This window comes from Lynx rufus, unplaced genomic scaffold (assembly GCF_022079265.1).
Source record: "Lynx rufus isolate CCGP_SWC_20201006 ecotype Redwood Valley unplaced genomic scaffold, mLynRuf1.p SCAF_1, whole genome shotgun sequence".
In the NCBI taxonomy this organism is placed as follows: domain Eukaryota; kingdom Metazoa; phylum Chordata; class Mammalia; order Carnivora; family Felidae; genus Lynx; species Lynx rufus.
The window spans coordinates 188281253-188302920 of record NW_025814823.1 but is presented as its reverse complement, the minus strand read 5'-3'; the positions used below and the strand labels follow the sequence as shown (position 1 = coordinate 188302920).

At 38.8% G+C, this 21668-nt stretch overlaps 1 protein-coding gene across 1 annotated transcript in view; it reads left to right on the top strand.

Moving 5' to 3' along the window:
- Nucleotides 1–2489: 2489 nt before the first annotated feature.
- Nucleotides 2490–21668, top strand: part of TTC1 (tetratricopeptide repeat domain 1) — a 46309-nt gene continuing 27130 nt past the window's right edge. Inside the window, exons 1-2 of the mRNA XM_047091715.1 lie at nucleotides 2490–2545; nucleotides 3899–4263. Of these exons, the coding sequence (XP_046947671.1) occupies nucleotides 3931–4263 (333 nt within the window). The 5' untranslated portion in view covers nucleotides 2490–2545; nucleotides 3899–3930. The remainder of the gene's footprint in view (nucleotides 2546–3898; nucleotides 4264–21668) is intronic.

Here is a 21668-nt window from a genome sequence, read left to right as displayed (position 1 = left end):
ATTACTAAAGTGGGCCAATTGGGTGTTGGCCCTTGGTTAAAAAAAAAAAAAAAAGACTGAGGGGCACCTGGGTGGCTCAGTCAGGTAAGTATCCAACTTCAGCTCAGGTCATGATCTCACGGTTCATGGGTTCAAGCCCCATATCCGGCTCCATAATGACAGCTCAGAGCCTGGAGCCTGCTTCGAATTCTATGTCTCCTTCTCTCTCTCTGCGCCTCCCCTGCACATGCTCTGTTGCTGGCTCTCTCAAAAAAATAAACATTAAAAAAAAAAAAAAAAGAGTGGATTGCATCTTCCTTCAGGCTCAGTAGTGCTTTTATCTTATTTCCAGTCTCCCCTTCCCCGACTAGCCTATGCAGTCTTGGGAATGGGAAGGGCAGGGATAGTGTCTTATTAGGTTTCCTGTAACCAGCTACAGTCACAAGGCCGGTCACATAATATTATTGTCTCTAACACTTATTAAACACTATGTGTGTGTCAAGCCCTGTTCTCCGAGATTTCATCATTTCTTTCTCCCAAAACTTAATGGTGAGGTATCATTGTTACCCAACCCAATTTTTATATTTGAGGGAAAATTCATATACTAAAGTTTAGAAGAAGCATTTGGGGCTCCTGGGTGGCTCAGTCAGTTAAGTATCCATCTTCGGCTCAGGTCATGAACTCTCCATTCTTGAGTTCGAGCCCCGCTTAGGATCCTCTGTCTTTTCCCTCTGCCTCTACCCCGCTCGCGCTGCACTTTCTCTCAAAAATAAATAAACATTAAAAAATAGAAAGTTTAGAGGCATTAAGTAATTTGCAGCAAAGTCATACAGCTAGTCAAATGGCAGAGCCAAATTAGAATTCAAATAATCAAACAATCCACCTAAAGCATTTTTCACAGCATGTGACACTTAATAAACACATAATAAATGTTAGTTACTAGAATTATAATTCAAAGTTGGACAGCTAGTAAAGTAAAAGAGCTGATATTGTAACTCAAGTTTATTTTATGTATTTACTTATTTATTTTGCTCCAAAATTCATAGCTTTTCAATTACACCAGAATTTAATTAACAGGACTTATTTTTTTATTATTATTGAAGTATAGTTGACATACAATGTCATATTAGTTTCAGGTGTACAGCATAATGATTCGACAATTCTGTACATTACTCAATGCTTACATAACTGTAGTCACTGTTACCAGATAAAATTATTGCAATATTATTAAGTATATTCCCTATGCTGTACCCTTCATCTCTGTGACTTATTTATTTTATAACTGGAAGTTTGTATCTCTTTGCACCTAACAAGACTTCTTAAAGGTCATAAAAGGCCTAACTACTGAACAGTTTTTTAGTTCCTGCCATATTAAAAATTTTTTTTAATATTAAAAGGTTTCCAAAATTCTGGACAATTCTAAAATTGTCTATTCTATTCTAGAATAGAATTCTAAAAATTCTATTTTTAATGGTTTTTGTATATTAAAGCTTTTGATGTACACAAAAATACGAGGGTATGCATAACTTCATTTAGAAACAAATTCAAAAAACAGGTTAGATATCCTTCCTAATAAAGTCCCTCCCAGCTATCTCTGCAATAGGTTCTGTGAGTTAAAGAAAACTAAGTAATCTCTGCTGTTATTACTGATTACCTGTCTGGCTACCTTGAAGGATATTTCAATTCTGTATTCCCAGCATAATGTGTGGGGTCTAATAAACATTTAGTAAACATTTCTTGAAAGAATGCATTGGACAACAGTTCCCTTTGATTCCAGGACCCCTTTAACACTCAATATTAATGAGGACCACAAAAAACTTTTATGTGGCTTATACTTACCAATATTTACTATACTAGAAATTAGAACTGAAAAATATTTAGTATTTGTTAATTTAAGATAACAATACACCTATTATATGCCAACATAAATTATCTTGTTATAAATCATTATATTTTCCAAAACAAAAAATGCTATAGTGAAGAGTGGCATTGTTTTATTTATGCAAGTCTCTTGCTTAACAGAAGACTACTGGATTCTCAGAGCTCCTTCTGCATTCAAGCCGTTGCGCGATCACATGACACAGCCTCTGGAAAACACTGTATATTCATGAAAGAAGTGTGGGAAAGGCAAATTTAGTGTTATTATGAAAACTGTTTTGTTCTAGCAATGGACCCCTTGAAAGGCACACTTTGAGAATCATTGGAGAGAAAATTTTATTTTGGACAGGGTTTATGCTTCAGGATTCCTTTATACATTGTTAGCATAAGAGGTCAGAGTGACGGAGTAAATGGAACAGCTTGGAAACGACCTTTTTACCTCAGGTGCTGAGTAATGCGGACTCTCGCCGTAACCCAAGATGGTAACTTCCGCCTGCACTTCAGTCCGTACAATGGCGTCACACACCGCGACAGCGACGTGCTTTCTCCCTGAGGGTGCCACTACATTTCCCAGGATGCTTTGCTAACAGTGATGCCATTGGTTGGCGCCGACGGAAGTGCACTTGGCTGAACGGAAATAGAAGATTTTAGAGGCTGGGAAGGTGAGGACGAGAGGAGCTGGGGAGCTGTGAGTGCCACCTGGGGCTGTCCGCTTAAGGCGTGGGGGACTCAGAGAACAAACTGTTGGGAAGCGTAGGGTGGCCTCTTCTTAACCCTGGGGACTCAAACTCCTGCATTCTTCCACTAGACCTGGAAGCATTCTTCCACTGTGTGTGGAGGCTAAGTCTTAGTATTAAGGTCTTGTTTTTTGAAGTTTTCTTGGGACGAGCTGGGACGAATTCGGGCTCTTGTCGCGACACAAGGGGCGTTGGCGTGATTTTGCTGTGACCAGAGGGGTGAGGGGTGGAGCTGCTGACGGTCTGACTCAGCTTCTACAGCAGTGGTTCTCAATTGGCTGTACATTAGAATCACCTGGGATGCCTTTTTTTAAAAATACGAGTATGCTGGGCCTACGCCAGACGCCAAAATCAGAATCTGTGGAGGATAAGATCTGGGTAGCAGTACTTGCTAAAGCGTCCCGAGTATTATTGTGTTTAGCCAAGGTTGAGAACCACTCTTTTCGTGCCTGAGTCCTGATTAGGACCAGCTGCGCCACGATTTCCTTTACACTATAACCTGCGTGGGCTCTACAGCGCGCACTTGGGTGAATTTGACAATCGCTGTTTTGGCACTGATTGCATTTTAAGCACCGTCAGATACTTATTCTTGAGCTTCGTATCGTGGTGCTGGAAAGGCCCGTATTTTCATTTTTTTAATTTAATTTTATTTTATTTTTTTACGACCTGGCTATTCGTTCTGAATAAAGGTTAGGGCGTTTCATTTTTCTTACTTTTGTTTTAGCTTATGCCTATTTTTTACAACCCTGACAAAATTTGAGCAGTGGAAAAAGGAAGAGTCACATTAAAATCGTTCTCTTTTGTTGCTTATCTGAAGTTCTGAAAGGGGTGTCAGTTAAAATGATGTTTGGCATTATTTATGGGTTTATAACCAAATTTTTCTTTATAATAATTTCAATGAAAGGAAGTTAAGGTGTGTTTTGGGGTTTTGATGTATAAATTTGTTTAGGTGTAATAGGTAGGATCTTTTTTTAATACAGGTTTCCCCTGCTGTCTCAAAAGTTGAGCGTTTATCAAACCTTTCCTGAGCCAAAATGGCATAAAATAAAGATTATCTACACACCCACCACCCCTTGCTTTCCAAAAGGTCGAGTTATACCAGTTTGCTTTTACAAAGACCTGCATTAATATTTACATGTTTTCACTAAAAGAAATCTGAAGGGGATTTTCACTTTTACGAAAAGAGCTATTGCCATGCTAATGTACCATGCTAATGTTAAAAGCGAAGTGGCATAGGCAGACTTTTGGAAAGTGGTGGATGCCTGTATAAGCACCATTACCTAACATATTTTCTCTTTTCCCAGAACTTCAGCTTCACCTTCCTCACTGATCCAGCATGGGGGAGAAGTCAGAAAACTGTAGGGTTCCAGAGGATCTTTTCAATGGTTTGAAAGTTACAGATCCCCAGGAAGCAGAGTGTGCTAGCCCTCCAGTTTCTAATACCAAAGATCACCATTTCCAGAGCAAGTTGCTCAAGGATGTTGAAGCCCATCCCCAGGAGGACCAGGGAGAAGAGGAGTGTTTTCATGACCCTAGCACCTCATTTGAAAAGGAGGAGCCAGGAGTGGACAGGGTTGAGAACAAACCTGATGATAATGTGAATTCCTCTGAACTAGATGAAGAATACCTAATAGAACTGGAAAAAAACATGCCAGATGAAGAGAAACAGGTAAATATTTATTGTGCACTATCTGCCACGATAAACTGCTTTTTAAAATGAATAAATGTGTTTGATACTGTATCACAGATTGGGTCATCTGTGCTGAAAGAGTTACTTGCCCATCTGTGTCCTTATTGCTTTAGTAGTGACAGAGCTGAGATAAATCAGCACGGAGTGTGTCTGCTTAACAGATTTCCTTTTTTTTTTTTTCCTTTTTTTTTTTTTTGGTCAACTTTGAGTTCTTCTGTTTGCCTCATATAATATTATAACATCTGTATATACCTTTTAGCTTTTTTTTTTAAATGGCCTTTTTGGTGGTTGGCTGCTGAAATTCCTGTAAGGGACGTTTTTTGGTTAGACTTTAGAATTATGGTATGCTGCTTATTTGTATTAATCCCTTGATAGCAAAAAAAAAAAAAAAAATGACTGCCTGAATATTCTGGTGGTGGTTTGGTTGCAGAGGGCAGTGACTCGGCCCTGTATTGTTTACATAACATTCTTGAGAAATAGACTTGTATATGATAGTAGTTATCATTTGTTAAGCACCTATAATTTGCCAGCCACTAAACTTAGAAAGTTGTGTTTTCATGTTATCTTTACAACACACCTATGAAACATGTACTGTTAGCATTTCCCATAAGAGAACAGAACTTAGTAACTTGCCCAAGATCACACATGTAATAAATGGCAGAACTGATTCTCAAACCCAGGTCTGATTCCAAAGTATAATGTAGCATTTAATAACAAAAACAGCTGTCTTTCTACAAAGCAAATACACTAATACAATGTACATTTTCCTGCTTCTTTGCCCCTGGGCCACATCCTTAACTGGGCAAGCCTTCACTTTTGGAGACAGAAGTCTTGGTATCCTCCACATATCCTTCCTTCTCATCTCCTAATCGAGGTCATCTGAAGAGTTACCATAATATCTGAGTTCCTTGTCTGCAAGGAACTTGAATGAGATTTGTAGCTTAGGCTTCTGAACAACTCACTCACTGAACAGGTTATGATACATTGGTAATGGGCAGGGATTCTGAATGTGCACTGTAACGGTGGGAATTGGGAAGTAATGTGACATGGAGCATCTTGTCTCTCCTTGGGCATTTTTCATTATTAAGTCTATTGGTTTTATTTTATTTTTTATTTTTTTGAGAGAGAGTATGTGCACACCCATGCAAGTGGGGAAAAGGGCAGAGAGAATCTTAAGCAGGCTCCATGCTGTCAGAGCCTGATATGGGGTTCCATCCCACAACCGTGAGATTGTGACCTGAGCCAAAATCAAGAGTCGGACGCTTAACCGCCTGAGCCACCCACACACCCCAAGTCTATTAGTTTTAACATGCATGTGTTAGCTTTTGTGCTAGTGTGATAGGATAAAATAACAATGGCTTAGAAGAGAAGGACAAAGGGCAAAATGAACCAATTTCATAAACTACCTCAGCAGAAATGGCTCAGAAAATTAAATCACATACTGTTCAATAATTAGGGAAATGATTTTCCAGAAAGTGTTTGATTCATATCACAGGTGCAGGCTTTTTAGAAGCATTGATTAAATGTCTGTGTTAAAATGCTAGCAATGCCTTTCTGATACCTTAATGTGTTTTACCCTGATGGTGAATTTTCTACTGTGCCATTGGTTTGACAGTTGTGTGATTTGACTCGAGATGTTACATACTCTGCCTCCCATTCCCAATTTAGTAAAACTTTGTGTCTCCTGGCCAGGAATCACATTTTAAGTTCTATAAATATTTAAAACAATTACTTTTATTGCCTCTAAGTTGAATATTCTAAATGGCACAATGACTTTTAAACTTTTTTCTTCCTTTTAAAAGTTAAGATATAACTTACATATAGTGAAACTGTTTACATTCTGTGTACAGTTCAGTGAGTCTTGACAACTGTATGCACCTGTGTAACTCACACCATTATTAGGACCCAGAACATAACCATCATTCCAGAAACTCCCATTGTGTGCATCACCACTCATTCTGTCCCTGCACCCCCACCAACCCAGGGACCCACTGCTCTGGTTCCTATTCCATAGGTTGGTTTTTTCCTATTCTAGACTTTTGTGTAAATATAATCATTTTTCAGATATAAACATTTTGTATTTTATATTTGTGTATCAACTTGTATGTTCTTGTAGCTTAATTTGAAAATTTGTAACAATATCTCTTAGAAACAACATACTGTGGTGATAGCCATTGTTATTTTATAGAAATGTAAACCATTAATTCCACTAAGGAAACAACCTCCAAGAGTGCAGACTACCTTTACCTAATTGTGGTACTACTCTCTTGGGTATTTTTCTGGTGTTTTGATAAATATCTTTATGAAATTATTAGGAAACCAGCAAAACAGATGAAGAAATCTCTCTTCACTGCACACATGGTTTGCTTTTATAGGTCACTAGGAACAGGATACCTTTAAACTTGATTCTTTTAAAATAGAGTTGAGATAATTCAACGACAACAAAATAAACACAAATTGCCAAAAAATGTGAACAGATTTTTAGCCTCACTAATAGTGTTTAAGTGCAGATTAAAACATTACGTCTCGATTTATCTGATGTCAGCAATGAGAGGACATAAAGAGTGCTTGTGCTAATTTTGGGAGTTTAAAGTGCTATGTCATTTCTGTGGGATATAGGCATCACATTTTTAGTATGAATATTTCTTTAGACTAAGGCTATCAATAGAACCTTTTGCAATGATGGGAATGTTCTATGTATACTGTGTTCAGTATGGTAGCTACTGGCCGTGATCAACCACATTTTAATAGTCATCAGCTGTGGAGCATTTGAAATGTGGCTAGTAGAGATGAGGAACTGAATTTTACAATTTTTAGTCATTTATTTTAAGGAAGTTATTAGAGATGTGTACAGATGTATACATAAAGATGTGTCACAACATCATTCATAATTTTGAACATTAGAAATGATGTTCAACAGAGGGTATTACTTTAAACAGTTTTGCCATTTTTATGCAGTAGCATGTAATGCAGTCATTAAAAAGAAAGGTAAATCTTAATATTGATGTGGAAAAAATACCTGTTAATTGAATTAAGCAGGTGTGATAATATGGCTTATAATAACAATTATGTACTTGGGTTTGTCCCAGTTCCTAGCAGAGTTCCTAAACCCTTGGAATTTCCTAATAAGAAATAAGGGTGTGTTTTGTTATTTATAACCAGCCCCTTTCAACCACACACATAGGAGCTTTCCAAAAATCACCTCAAGAATGAGGTCTGGTTGTCAGAGTTTGGAGCTTTCAGCCCCACCTCTGGGGAGGGGACAGAGGCTGGAGGTTGAGTTAATCACTAGTGACCAATGATTTGACCAGTGGTGCTTATGTATTGAAACCTACATTAAAACCCCAGGGGCACCTGGGTGGCTCAGTTAAGCACTCAGGTCATGATCTCACAGGTTGTGAGTTCGAGCCCTGCGTCGGGCTCTGTGCTGACATTGCAAAGCCTGGAGCCCACTTCGAGTTCTGTGTCTCCCTCTTTCTCTGCCCTCTGTCATCCTCTCTCTCTGTCTCTCAAAAGTAAATATTTTTTAAAAATTAAAAAATCCATTTTAGTACTATGAGTGTGTAGATAGAATTGAAGTCTGCCTTAAATCTTCAGGAAAAGACCATCTAATTCTAAAAGTAGCATGCAGTATCAGTCATAGTAACAGCCATGTGCTAAACTAAATAAAATACCCTAATATTATGCACTTACCAAAGTACTCAGCTAGTTTTGTTTTGTTCTTTTTTTTTTTTTTTTTTTAATGTTTATACTTTTGAGAAAGACAGAGCACAAGCAGGGGAGGGCAGAGAGGGAGGGACACACGGAATCCGAAGCAGACTCCAGGCTCAGAGCTGTCAGCACAGAGCCCGGCACAGGGCTCAAATCCCCAAACCATAAGATCATGACCTGAGCTGAAGTCAGACGCCTAACTGACTGAGCCACCCAAGGGCTCCTGTTTTGTTTTGTTCTTTGATCCTAGGTATTTAATTCTTGTCTTCATAGAACATTAAAGAAAATCTATGTTTTGCTGTCAGCAGAAATGAATGTGTTCACACTAAAATATAAGTTACTAACCTTCATTATATAACAAAACTAAACAGTGGGGGAAATTTGGAGGGACTTAACAATGGAAGTTACTTCATTTGATTTTATAAATATTAAAATATTTGGGTATCTCTTAAGCTTAATGATGATACAAATTTCTATGCTGTTCACTCAGTTCAACCTCATTTGAAAGTATTTAAATCAGAGTACATTTAAATATTTATTTTCGTTATTTGGTTCATAGACACTTGAGTTTTCTTCTTACCCCCTTTTTCTTAGGAAAAGAACCTCAAACAATTAGCAAATTCTAAATCCTATTGATGAAAAGTTGGGCTTTCTATGATGTAATAAGAGATATGAGATATCTATTTATGGCTGGGTAGGACCAGAAATGCACTTTTGCAGAATGTTTAAACCTGTTTGCTATAATATGGAACAGAAACAGGTATCCTTCTTAGTCTGTCTAGCACTGGTTAAAGTTTTTCTCAGGAAGTCTTTCATATTATAACTGTTCACTATCTTTTTCTTATAGCATCATCATTTTCCTTTTTGTGGAGTGAAAATTGGAGTAGCTACTAAATATAGTAAGGGTAATCCTCCAGAAAGGCACTAGGAGATGTTTTAGTCACAACAACTTCCATTTGGTTTTGGAAGTTGTTAACATAGCATAATCGATGTTTTTAAATCAAACAAACTGATGGGGCACCTGGATGGCTCAGTCGGTTGAGCATCCAACTTCGGCTCAGGTCATGATCTCGCAGTCTGTGAGTTTGAGCCCCACGTCAGGGTCTGTGCTGACAGCTCAGAGCTTGGAGCCTGCTTCAGATTCTGTCTCCTTCTCTCTCTGCCCCTCCCCCGCTCATGCTCTGTTTCTCACTCTGTCAAAAATAAATAACATTAAAAAATAAATAAACAAACTGAGTATAACTACGATTTGTACTTGAAACTTATGTTTTGGCATTTGAATAAAACAAAAGTACTCAATGAAAAAAAAATTTAAACAAAACGGTTCAGAGAGCTTCTGAATTGGGTGAACATGTAGAGGTGCAAGGAGGGTGACATACTCAGCATGGAAGCTCAGTGCCCCTTCCTGCATACCGTCTCTTCTGTCTGCCTGTGCCCAGAGTTAGTCTTTTTTTTTTTTAATTTTTTTTAATGTTTATTTATTTTTGAAGGGGAGAGAGACAGAGCATGAGCAGGGGAGGGGCAGAGAGAGGAGGGAGACACAGAATTCAAACTAGGCTCCAGGCTGTGAGCTGTCAGCACAGAGACCGACGTGGGGCTTGATCTCACGAGCCGTGAGATCATGACCTGAGCCGAAATTGGACGCTTAACCGACTGAGCCACCCAGGGGCCCCAGAGTTACAGTCTTTAGAATAAAACAGTAATCTAGTAAGTGAACTGTTTTCTTGAGTTCTGGGAGTCTCTTTAGCAAATTAATTGCAGCTGAGAAGGAAGTCATGGGAACTTCCAGTTTATAGCCCAAGGGTCAAAAGCAGAGGTGACAGCCTTGACTGGCAGTTGGCATCTGAAGTAGGGGTGGGGTTGGGAGCAAGTCCTTAATTTGTGGGATCTGATGCGTCTCCAGGTGGAGTGTGTCCAAAGTGAGTGAAAACGCAGGGCAGCATCTGGTGTCTGCTGTAGAGTTGGAGCTGTTGGTGCAGGGGAAACTCCCACACGTCTGGTCACAGAAGTGTTCGGTGTGTTGGCAGGAAGTATAGTATTTGAAGTATAGTTGACATACAGAGTTCTATTAGGTTTAGGTGGACAACATAGTGATTTAACAGTTCCACACATTACTCAGTTCTTGCCATGGTAGTGCTTACCGGTAAGTCTATCAGCATACAAAGTTATTACGGTATTATTGACTGTATTCCCTATGCTGTGCTTTTCATCCCTGTGACTTATTTTATAACTGGAAGTTTGAACCTCTTAATCCACTTCACCTGTTTTATTCTCTACTTTTTTTTTTATACGGTAAGTGCACATCACATTTTTAATCAACAACACAAGTAATTCCATTTTGAGAATATAAATAAAAATTGATTCTTTACCACCAGCATGGACTTTTTACCAGAGCACAGAAAGCTGACCTTTGAGGATTTGGAAAGAAATGCTATTGTAGGATCTGTGTATGTTTCTCTTCAGGTAGAATCAAGTATCAATAGCTAAAGCCTGTTATTCAAGCTGACTTGACTTGCCCTGTGGCTGAGAAGATAATCCAGGCTCAATTGGAGTTCCAATTCTCAGCAGAACTCCTAAATCAGTAATGGAGAAGGGGAGGGAGAGGAGGCAAAAACAAAAACAAGAGTAATGGAGGAAGAAGGCAGCTAAGATTTTTAAAAACAGGCAAAATCTTTTAAGGAAAGCACTGCGTGTGTGTGTGTGTGTGTCAGCAGTATATCTTAAGTATTTGTGAAAACCTAAATGTTGACATGACTATCCAGAGGAATGGGATTTTAGCACACATTTGAGATGTACTGGAACTGTGAAGCAAATAAGTGCTTCTCAAAGGTGTGGCTGATGTAAAGGACAAATCTGGTAGCAGATGAGAATTGTTGCTATGATATTATGATACAAAGATGCTTTATAGTATCAGAACCTATAGAACATACTGCATAGGGCTGATCCTGTGAGAAAATCACCTTTTATGGGCTACTTGTCACAGTGGAGTTTAGCCGTATGTAAATTCCCTAGATAATTCTTATGCGCTCACAGAAGTTTGAAGACCACTGTCTTAAGGCCTTGCACATCATCTTCCTTCACTCAATAGCTGTTGAATAAATACTATGATTATCTCTCCTGTGAAGGTCAGTAATTGATCTTACGAGTTACAGAGAGTTTATCTCATTCATTTATTTATTCCAGAAATACTTGGATTTCTTCCACATGCCACGAATTGTTTGAAGCCCTTAGGGATACAGTGGTAAACAGGATGAGAGGGTTTCTCTTCTCTCCTAGCTGCTATATGCTAGTTGGGAGGTATAAAAAATTTTTAAGATGAAGTGATGTAGGGGTGGGGTTGGAAGGATGGGGAGGACTACTTTAGATTGGCTGGTCAGGAAAAGCCTTCTCTGGAGAGGTTGTAGATCAGCAAAGACTTGGAGGGAAAAAGTCAAATGTGTGACAATCAGAGAGGGAAATGTTCCATGCAATGGGGCAAAGTAGTATACAGCATGATTTCTTAGCTTCAGTTACTGGGTAGATGGTGATTCCATTTACAAATATGGAGAAGATGGAGGGACTTAGAGTTCATTAGGGCTCTAGTGATGTAATTCTTGCTATAAATGAAAAGTTTATTTGTAAGCCAAAGTGCAGAGGTAGTTACTTTAATGGGTTGGCTCCCTCCTACCAGTTGTTTGCCCATGGTATTCATTTGTAAATAGGTACACCCATAGATCCATTTAAGTACAGAAGTCTGTGTTTGGTAAATGTGGACTCAGAGCACAAGATTTCTGGGATTTTAAAGTGTATTTTGAGAGGAAGAGAAAGAGTGAGCGAGAGAGCTCTTGGGGGATGGGGGTGGGGCAGAGAGAGAATACGAAGCAGGCTCCATGCTGCCTGACATGGGGCTTGAACTCACGAACCATGAGATCATGACCTGAGCTGAAACCAAGAGTCGGGTGCTTAACCGACTGAGCCACCCAGGCACCCCAAGATTTCTGGGATTTTAAAACATTTTCCTTAGGCTCTGAAGACATAAAGGATTATTCTTTCCTTCAAGACTTTATCTCTAGCCAGAGACCATTATTGAAGTATTGTTTGGAACAGAAGTTCTTCATCAGTTATTTCCCTCTCATTTTTCCTTAATCTCACAGTACTTAATCCTTTTGATTTCCATGTTTCTGCCTTCTCATTGCATTATTTTCATAATTGTTATCAATGGTGCTGTAGCAGTGGGCCTGTTTGCAGGGAACATTCTTCTGGTTGCTTCCAGAAAGTTTTCAGTAACTTTTCTATAGTGGCCTGCATATTCTGTTAACCTTATGACAAAACTCTTTCTGATTTGTTTTTTCCTTTTTAATGGGCATCCTTTTGAATTAAGGTTGCCATATTTATTAATTTCTTAAAGTTTACTAGTATTGGATTTAACGAACACTATTAACAAATGATTAAATAAAATCCTAGAGTTTAAGAATTGGAAAGACCTTAGATTTCTGATCCTGAGTTTAAGTCAGGGGAAATAACTTTTCCAAAATTTTTACTCCCAAAACATTTGGAAGTTAGTGGGATAATTTTAGATTGTTTGCTGATGAAACAGTTAAAGTGGCATTCAGCGTTCCTTGTGTTTATTAAGGAAGATCACTTTATGTAGATCAATGGTTCTCAAACTGTATAGTGCCTAAGAGTCACAGGAAATTTATTAATCATGCAAAGCCCTGAGAAGTGTGTGATAGCACAGACTTGTGAGGTGGCAGCCAGGAATCTGCTTTAACAAACATCTCCAGGTCATTTTGTTATAGGTAGAACTGTGGTCACTCTTTGGGAGACAGAAAGCCAGATTGACAAATATGACCAAGCTTCTAAAACGCAAGTATAACCAGTATACTGACTGCATCTCACATCAGAAGAGTTGACTCATGGGATGTTTTTCTTTTATCTTCCTCTTTGCTCAGGTTCTATAAAAGGTTTGTTGGGCTGAATTTAAACAGTACTAAAATAAGGAAATTTATTTCTGTTAAATTGAATTTTGGGAAATAGAACTTTCTGAACTAAGAAACAAGGAAATATTTCCAAGATTAGTTCCTTATAGGTCAGTCATCTATCCTGAGAAAGATAAGACTTAGTGAGAGGTCAGATTCTCACTACAGCTCAAGTCCAGAGAACCTCCCTCCAGACTCCCTAGAAGACTTCTAAAAGTAACTTGTGGAAAAAACAAATATGTCTGTATGTGTGAAGCAAATGATGTCTGATTTCAAAGAAAACAAAACTGAAGCTGGTCTTTCTTTTTAATGATAAAGGAATTCCCTTCAGGATCATTTGTAGGATGGGTGTCTCCAGTCCTTTCAGTGTGTAGTTGTTCCACCCCACCTAGATAAGACTGAAGCAGCAATGGTACTTGTGCCTCCATTTTCCAACCCTTTAGTAAGTGTGTGGCTTTTTTAACCTTCTCTTTGACCATTATGTGATCTTTGAACACAGTGCTTGACTTAAAAGTTTATTTTATAGCAATTACTTTACAAAACTGCAGGGGGAAGCAAAGACCTGCTGATAGATTTACAATATGGAAATTAACCAGCTGGTGTGAATCTCTTGATTTTCTCCTTGTTATCTATTAAATCTATGATCGTTGCAGGATCCTTAAATGAATTTTTTAAATGTATTTAATGCAAGTTTTTTATCATTTAATGATAGAAGGAGTATATATAAGCTCCAAATTGTTTCTTTTGTATTCACGGATCTTAAGAATAGGGAATATTCCTAGCTAGCACTGAAAAGGTGGTTGTTTCATGATTAATAAGGGAATTAAGGAGCACCTTCTGACATTTGCCAGTTTACACCAAAATTAAAGTTGTATCAACTTAAATTCTCTAGGATTTGAGTTACAGTTGGAAAGCTAGTCCTCACACTGAGATTAAAGAGGAATTCACCTGTATCTTCTTCCAATACTTATATGGTTTCACTTTTTATATTTAGATCTCCAGTCTACTTGGAGTTTGCTCTTGTGTAAGATGCAACATATATTCTAGTTTTGTCTTTTTCCAAATGACTACCAAGTTGTCCCAGCACCATTTTTAAAAGTCTACTCTTGCCTCAATGATTTGATTAAATTTTAATATCAACTCAGACTGAGTTTGTATTTTTTTTTCCAAATGCTCACCTTCCACCTGTTAAATTATCAGTTAAAACCTAACTTAGTTTATAGTGGTATCATTAATCAAAGTAACCACATTTAGACATGGGTTAGATCACCATTGAAAGATCTCAGTAGCAATGAAAATTTTTTTTTAATTTTTTTAATGTTTATTTATTTTTGGGAGAGAGAGAGTAGGGGAGTGGTAGAGAGAGAGGGAGACACAGAATCCAAAGCAGGCTCCAGGCTCTTAGCTGTCAGCACAGAGCCCGACACGGGGCTCGAACCCATGAACCATGAGATCATGACCTGAGCTGAAGTCAGACGCTTCATGGACTGAGCCACCCGGGCGCCCCTCAGTGGTGATGAAATTTAAAAATAACTGCAGAGCAGCACCTGGGTGGCTCAGTCTGTGAACTGTCTGACTTGATTTTTGGCTCAGGTCATGATCTCATGATCATGAGATCGAGCCCTGTGTCGGGCTCCGTGATGGGCGTGGAGCCTGCTTAAGATTCTCTCTCTCCTTCTCCCTCTGCTCCTCCCCACCTCAAAAAATAAGAAATAACTAGATAATTGATTAGTTTAAAAGTATAGAATGTTTGTTGGGATCGTGTTTTGCAATATAATACTTCAAAGTTGTTTTGTCTTTAAGAAAACACAGTTCTCTCTATTCTGTGATATTCTTTTACCCTATAATCCAAGAACATTGTTCCCTGGAAAATAGAATAAAATAAGATCCTAGCATATCTATATTTGTGAAGGCAAAGAATAGATTTTAAACATTTGCAAACTGAATTAGTCTGTCTGCAAAGAACTCATTTTGCTAATTCAGTGGAAAATGGCCTTGGGTTACCTATAGAAAAACAACTGAAGATCTGTGGTGCGAGTCCCTGATTCAGTGAGGTAAAGGTTTATTGTTTGTTTGTTTGTTTATTTTTAATGTTTGTTTATTTTGAAAGAGAGCACATGCCTATGAGCAGGGGGAGGGGCAGAGAGAGGAGAGAGAGAACTCCCAAGCTGACTCCTGCTGTCAATGTAGAGCCTGTCACTGGGCCCAAACTCATGAACCATGACATCGTGGCCTGATCCAGAATCAAGAGTCAGATGCTCAACCAACAGCCACCTAGGTGCCCAGTAAAGGTTTATTTTTAACATAGTTCTCAAAACAACTCGAAGTGAGTTCTCTGGGACTGGATGACATGTTCTAAAGCACTGTCATCCTCTTTACAAGTGTCTTAATTCTTGATAGCAAGGGGATTAAAAATATTTTAAAATTTAAATTTAATTTTTAAAAATTAAAATTAGTGCCTTTTATGTTAGATAATTTTTTAGTGTACCGTTGTAATATTTCTAATATTTAAACTGTTTCTTAGCTAAATTTATTTAGTGGTTGCTGTATAGATTTATATTATGCATCCTATTAGAGTCTAGTTTAGTTTAATACTTTGTAATTCCAGTAAAATATAGAAATTTTGCTTCAGGATAACTGTTTCTTCTTCCTTGGTGCCACCATTGTCATATACATTATATCAATTATATGTTGTAAACTCATCCACAAAGTATTGTAATTAGTCTTTTTTGTCTTTTAAAGAAATTGAGAAAATAATGTATTTATAGAACCATTTCTAAATTTTTTTAACGTTTATTTTTGAGAGAGAGCACGAGCAGGGGAGGGGCAGAGAGAGAGGGAGACACAGAACAGAATCCAAAGCAGGCTCCAGGCTGTGAACTGTCAGCACAGAGCCCAACGTGGGGCTCAAACTCACAGACTGTGAGATCATGACCTGAGCCAAAGTTGGAAGCTTAACTGACTGAGCCAGCCACCCAGGTCTCCCTATAGAACCATTTCTAAACCTTTTCATTTCTCCATGTCGATTTGAGTTACCGTCTGGTATCATTTCCTTCCAGTCCAAAGGATTTCCTTTAGTATGTCTTGTAAGGGAGGTTTGGTAGCACTATTTCTGTCTTTATCTGTGAATGTCTTTATTTTGCCTTCATTTTGAGGTACGGTCTTGCTGCATATCTCATTCTTGGTTGACGGTTTTTTTCTTTCAACATTTTGAGTATGTCATCACACTGATTTCTTTGGCGAGAAATCAGATAATAATAATACTGTTGTTCTGAACCTGATAAGTTGTTTTTCTTCTGTTCGTTCAGATTTTCTCTTTGTCTTTCAACATTTTGACTCTGGTGGTTCTAGATACGGATCTATGTACTTGGGGTTCATTGAGCTGCTTGGATCTTTAGATTAACATTTTTCATCAACATTTTGAAGATTTCAGCCATTATTTCTTCAACTATTTCTTCTGTCCCCTTTCTGGGACTCTCAACACATATTGTGAGGGCTCTTCATTTTTCACCATCTTTTTTCTGCTCTCAGTTCTTCAGATTGGGTGTCTATTGCTCTACCTTGAATTTTTTTTTTTTTTAATTTTTTTTTTTTTTCAACGTTTATTTATTTTTGGGACAGAGAGAGACAGAGCATGAACGGGGGAGGGGCAGAGAGAGAGGGAGACACAGAATCCGAAACAGGCTCCAGGCTCCGAGCCATCAGCCCAGAGCCTGACGCGGGGCTCGAACTCACAGACCGCGAGATCGTGACCTGGCTGAAGTCGGACGCTTAACCGACTGCGCCACCCAGGCGCCCCTACCTTGAATTTTATTTAATTTTCATGCCAGTTCAAATCTCCTTTCTATGAATTTTTCATTTCAGTTATTGGACTTTTCAACTTTTTCCTTTTAAATAATTTTTGTCCTTTTGTCATGGTTCTTTTTTATTTTTTTTATATTTTATTTTATTTTATTTTATTTTATTATTTTATTTTATTTATTTTATTTTATTTTAAATATATGAAATTTATTGTCAAATTGGTTTCCATACAACACCCAGTGCTCATCCCAAAAGGTGCCCTCCTCAATACCCATCACCCACCCTCCCCTCCCTCCTACCCACCATCAACCCTCAGTTTGTTCTCAGTTTTTAAGAGTTTCTTATGCTTTGGCTCTCTCCCACTCTAACCTCTTTTTTTTTTTCTTCCCCTCCCCCATGGGTTTCTGTTAAGTTTCTCAGGATCCACATAAGAGTGAAACCATATGGTATCTGTCTTTCTCTGTATGGCTTATTTCACTTAGCATCACACTCTCCAGTTCCATCCATGTTGCTACAAAGGGCCATATTTCATTCTTTCTCATTGCCACGTAGTACTCCATTGTGTATATAAACCACAAATTTGTTTATCCATTCATCAGTTGATGGACATTTAGGCTCTTTCCCTAATTTGGCTATTGTTGAGAGTGCTGCTATAAACATTGGGGTACAAGTGCCCCTGTGCATCAGTACTCCTGTATCCCTTGGGTAAATTCCTAGCAGTGCTATTGCTGGGTCATAGGGTAGATGTATTTTTAATCTTTTGAGGAACCTCCACACTGTTTTCCAGAGTGGCTGCAGCAGTTTGCATTCCCACCAACAGTGCAAGAGGGTTCCTGTTTCTCCACATCCTCTCCAGCATCTATAGTCTCCTGATTTGTTCATTTTGGCCACTCTGACTGGCGTGAGGTGATATCTGAGTGTGGTTTTGATTTGTATTTCCCTGATGAGGAGCGACGTTGAGCATCTTTTTATGTGCCTGTTGGCCATATGGATGTCTTCTTTAGAGAAGTGTCCATTCATGTTTTCTGCCCATTTCTTCACTAGGTTATTTGTTTTTCGAGTGTGGAGTTTGGTGAGCTCTTTATAGATTTTGGATACTAGCCCTTTGTCCTATATGTCATTTGCAAATATCTTTTCCCATTCCGTTGGTTGCCTTTTAGTTTTGTTGGTTGTTTCCTTTGCTGTGCAGAAGCTTTTTATCTTCATAAGGTCCCAGTAGTTCATTTTTGCTTTTAATTCCCTTGCCTTTGGGGATGTGTCAAGTAAGAAATTGCTACGGCTGAGGTCAGAGAGGTCTTTTCCTGCTTTCTCCTCTAGGGTTTTGATGGTTTCCTGTCTCACATTCAGGTCCTTTATCCATTTTGAGTTTATTTTTGTGAATGGTGTGAGAAAGTGGTCTAGTTTCAATCTTCTGCATGTTGCTGTCCAGTTCTCCCATTTGTTAAAGAGACTGTCTTTTTTCCATTGGCTGTTCTTTCCTGCTTTGTCAAAGATTAGTTGGCCATACGTTTGTGGGTCTAGTTCTGGGTTTCTATTCTATTCCATTGGTCTATGTGTCTGTTTTTGTGCTAATGGTTCTCTTTTTTTAATCATTGTCATGGTTTCATTTAAGTCTTTAAACACAATTTTCTTTAGTTCTTTGAACATGTTTATAGCTGCTTTCAAGTCTTTGCTAGATCTAAAATCGGTGATATTCAGATATTTCTATTTACTGCTGTTTTTGTTTTGTTTTTTTTTTTTTCCTGGTTGTGGGTCAAATTTCTCTGTCTCTTTGTATACCTTACAATTTTTTGTTAAAACTGGACGTTTTAAGTAGGGATGTAACAGCTCTGGATTCTGTCCTCTACCACCACCATCCCTGCTTGCATTATTTTTCCTGTTGCTTTTTTGCAACTGTTGCTTTTTACCTAGTCTCAAGCTGTACAGTCCATTTCTCCTGGTGTCTGTGTGGCCACTGACAGCTCTGCTCAGCTGGGTTTTGTTTTTGTCCTTTTCTTGCTGATATTTTTAAGTATGGCTTTCTTGGGGTTGCTCTTGTTTCTGCACAGCTTAGTGGTCAGCCGATAACTGGTCAGAGATTATGTTCAAACAGCTCAAACCAACAAGGCTTCCACCTACTGCTCTGTGTGTGGATTTAGAAGTGTATTACAATTTTAGGGAATTTTCAGGTCAGCCCAGCTGGACCCTCTTGTGTCTCCTCAGCATAGGTGCACAGGTTCCTGATAGGACAAGCGTGCATGAATAGCTTTGGTCCTCTTCATTGCTACCAGGCTTGCGCACCATCTCCAGTCCATTAGGGGTACAAGGAGAGCTTATCAGGTACCTCTGTGACTGCCTCTTCTGTCTCCCTGTTACATTTCTGCTTGGTCCATGGGTCCCTTATTTGCCCAGCCAGGGCCACAACCACAGATTAGTAGGACCCCTGACTTTCCCTGTTTGCTTACCACTCAGATTGCTGCTTATTTCTGACAGTACCACTGGGCATGGATTATTTCACCTCCGGTTTGAATCAGCTCAGACTCCTCAAGCAGTGGTGCTGCTGGTTCTTCATGGCCTTCCTTGCTCTATTAGAACTACGGTGTCAAATGATGGGAGGAAGAAGGGGAGCAGGTCCTTGCAAGGAAGCCACAGATTTCACGGCTGTTTTCTGAAGTTCAGTAGTTTTTCACGAGTGTTACTCACTTTGCTGTAAGCTTTTAGTCAATTTTTAGGACACTGAAACGGCTGGTGTTAATCATTTTGTCCAATTTATAGTTATTTTTTACGTTTGCCACATCACAAGTCCCATCCAGTATTGAGTTTTGATCTGTTCAAATATTTATACATTAAAATTAAACCAGAAAGGATGAGGAAAAAATTAAGCCTTAAAATGGATTACAAATAGAATGAAATTAATGTGATCAAATTGATCACATAGAAAAGATAATTCCAGTAACTTTAAGCACAGTACTCTGGCTGTTTACCCTTAGTAGGATATATTTTAAAGTTACAAAGAACTGCAATGAGGGGTGCCTGGGTGGCTCAGTAGGTTCAGCATGCAAGTCTTGATTTCTCTCATGGTTGTGAGATCGAGCCCTGTGTCAGGCTCTGCGCTGAGCTCGGAGCCTGTTTGGGATTCTCTCTCTCCCTCTCTGCCCCTTCCCTGCTTGTGCACGTGCTCTTTCTTTCTCTCTCTAAGATAAAAAATTAATTTAAAAAATTGTTTTAAAGAACTGCAATGAAATCTTGAACTTTAAATAGTAGGTTCATCATAGGTACTGATATTCATATAGTAACTTCAGAACTTTTCTGTTAATTTTAGGATAGAGCAAATGAGTAAATATATTGCTGTTACTGGGAACCAGAGTTTTCAGTGTGGGAGAAAGTGAGGAAGAATCTGGTGGCGTTCACTTGTCTGACTGCATACAAGATTTCATGTTTATGTATTCTTTGACTTGTGGCATTTTTGTTTTTTTATTTTTTAAAGTTGTATCTCCTGGATTTCTTACTGAGAGGACCTAAAAACAATGACTTGCTAGTAACAGGGAACGTACTAGCATCCAGATCTTGGTTTCTAAATACCATTCCCCATCAGAAGGATCCAGGACTCCTTGGAAAAATGGCTGATTCCAAGGCTGGAGCAGGCGTAGTACAAAGTATCATATCTGGAACACGGTATGCACTGGCAGCAAAGTCCACCCATAGGAACCCCTGGAAGTGAGCTGGGAGATTTAGGAGCCTGGTCTAAATCCTGGAGCCCCTTGGGAGGAAAGGTGCAATCAGCCAAGGGCCTGGACAGGGGCCCCTCTTGCCTTGGTCTGAAGGCTGCACAATGTTGTATTACCCATTGAAGCATTAAGTAACATTCCAAACATTCTGCAGTGTTTGTACACATATGTATTATATAGTTATAATTATATAGTTATGTAATATATACCAAATTAGAGGTGACAAGGTACAGTGCAGTCACAGAAAGGTCACGCAGGGAAAGAAGTGAAAGGTGGCTCTGGGGAGGACATATGGTTTGTGTGACTTTGAAAACCCGGAAAATTTTGATTTTGGGAAAACAGTTGGGAAGAAAATATGGAAGAGAAACAAGTGCATTCCAAGGTGGGGATGCATATACAAAGGAATGGAATGAAGGATAAAAGATAAGCGTGGTAGGTGTTGAGAGACAGTGAAGAGATCAGACTGTCTAAAGGAAGGACTTGTGTTGGGTGGTAGTGAGAGGTAAGGTGGAGTAGATGGGAATACAAGTTTGGTGTAGTTTAAAAAAAATAGAAAACCAAGAGATATCTGATCTTGATTTTCTTACCTGTAAAATGGGTCATTTAATACTTTCATGCTCACATCTGAGAATTGCCCTGCAAAAAGCAAATGAGCTAATGTATGTGACTGCAGATTTTAAGAAGTAACGTGCTATATCCTGATACAAGTTATATTAAATTTTGAACACCAGGCTGAAAAGTTTGCAGTTGGGGTAATAACTGCTGAAATAAACTCCATTCATCACGAGCATTATCTCTTGGGGGTTTTCCTTGACAGCTCCTGTGATGATTTACAATGCAGAATAATGTCACTGTTTCTTCCTGAGTTTTCCATGATGGGGAGGAGTACTGAGTAAAGAGCTCTGTAAAATTTCTTTGGTTTCCATTGTTATGGAAATAAAATTCTAGAGCAGATATTTCTCTGTGAAGCCTCTGGAATGTGTTAAAAGACCTTGTGGAAGGGCACCTACCTGGCTGGCTCAGTCAGTAGAGTATGCGACTCTTGGTCTCTGGGGTCGTGAATGTAAGCCCCACATTGAATATAAAGTTTACTTTAAGGGACCCCTGGGTGGTTCAGTTAGTTAAGCGTCCAACTTCAGTTAGGTGGTGATCTCACATTTTGTGAGTTCGATCCCCTCCGCTTTGGGCTCTGCACTGATAGTTCAGA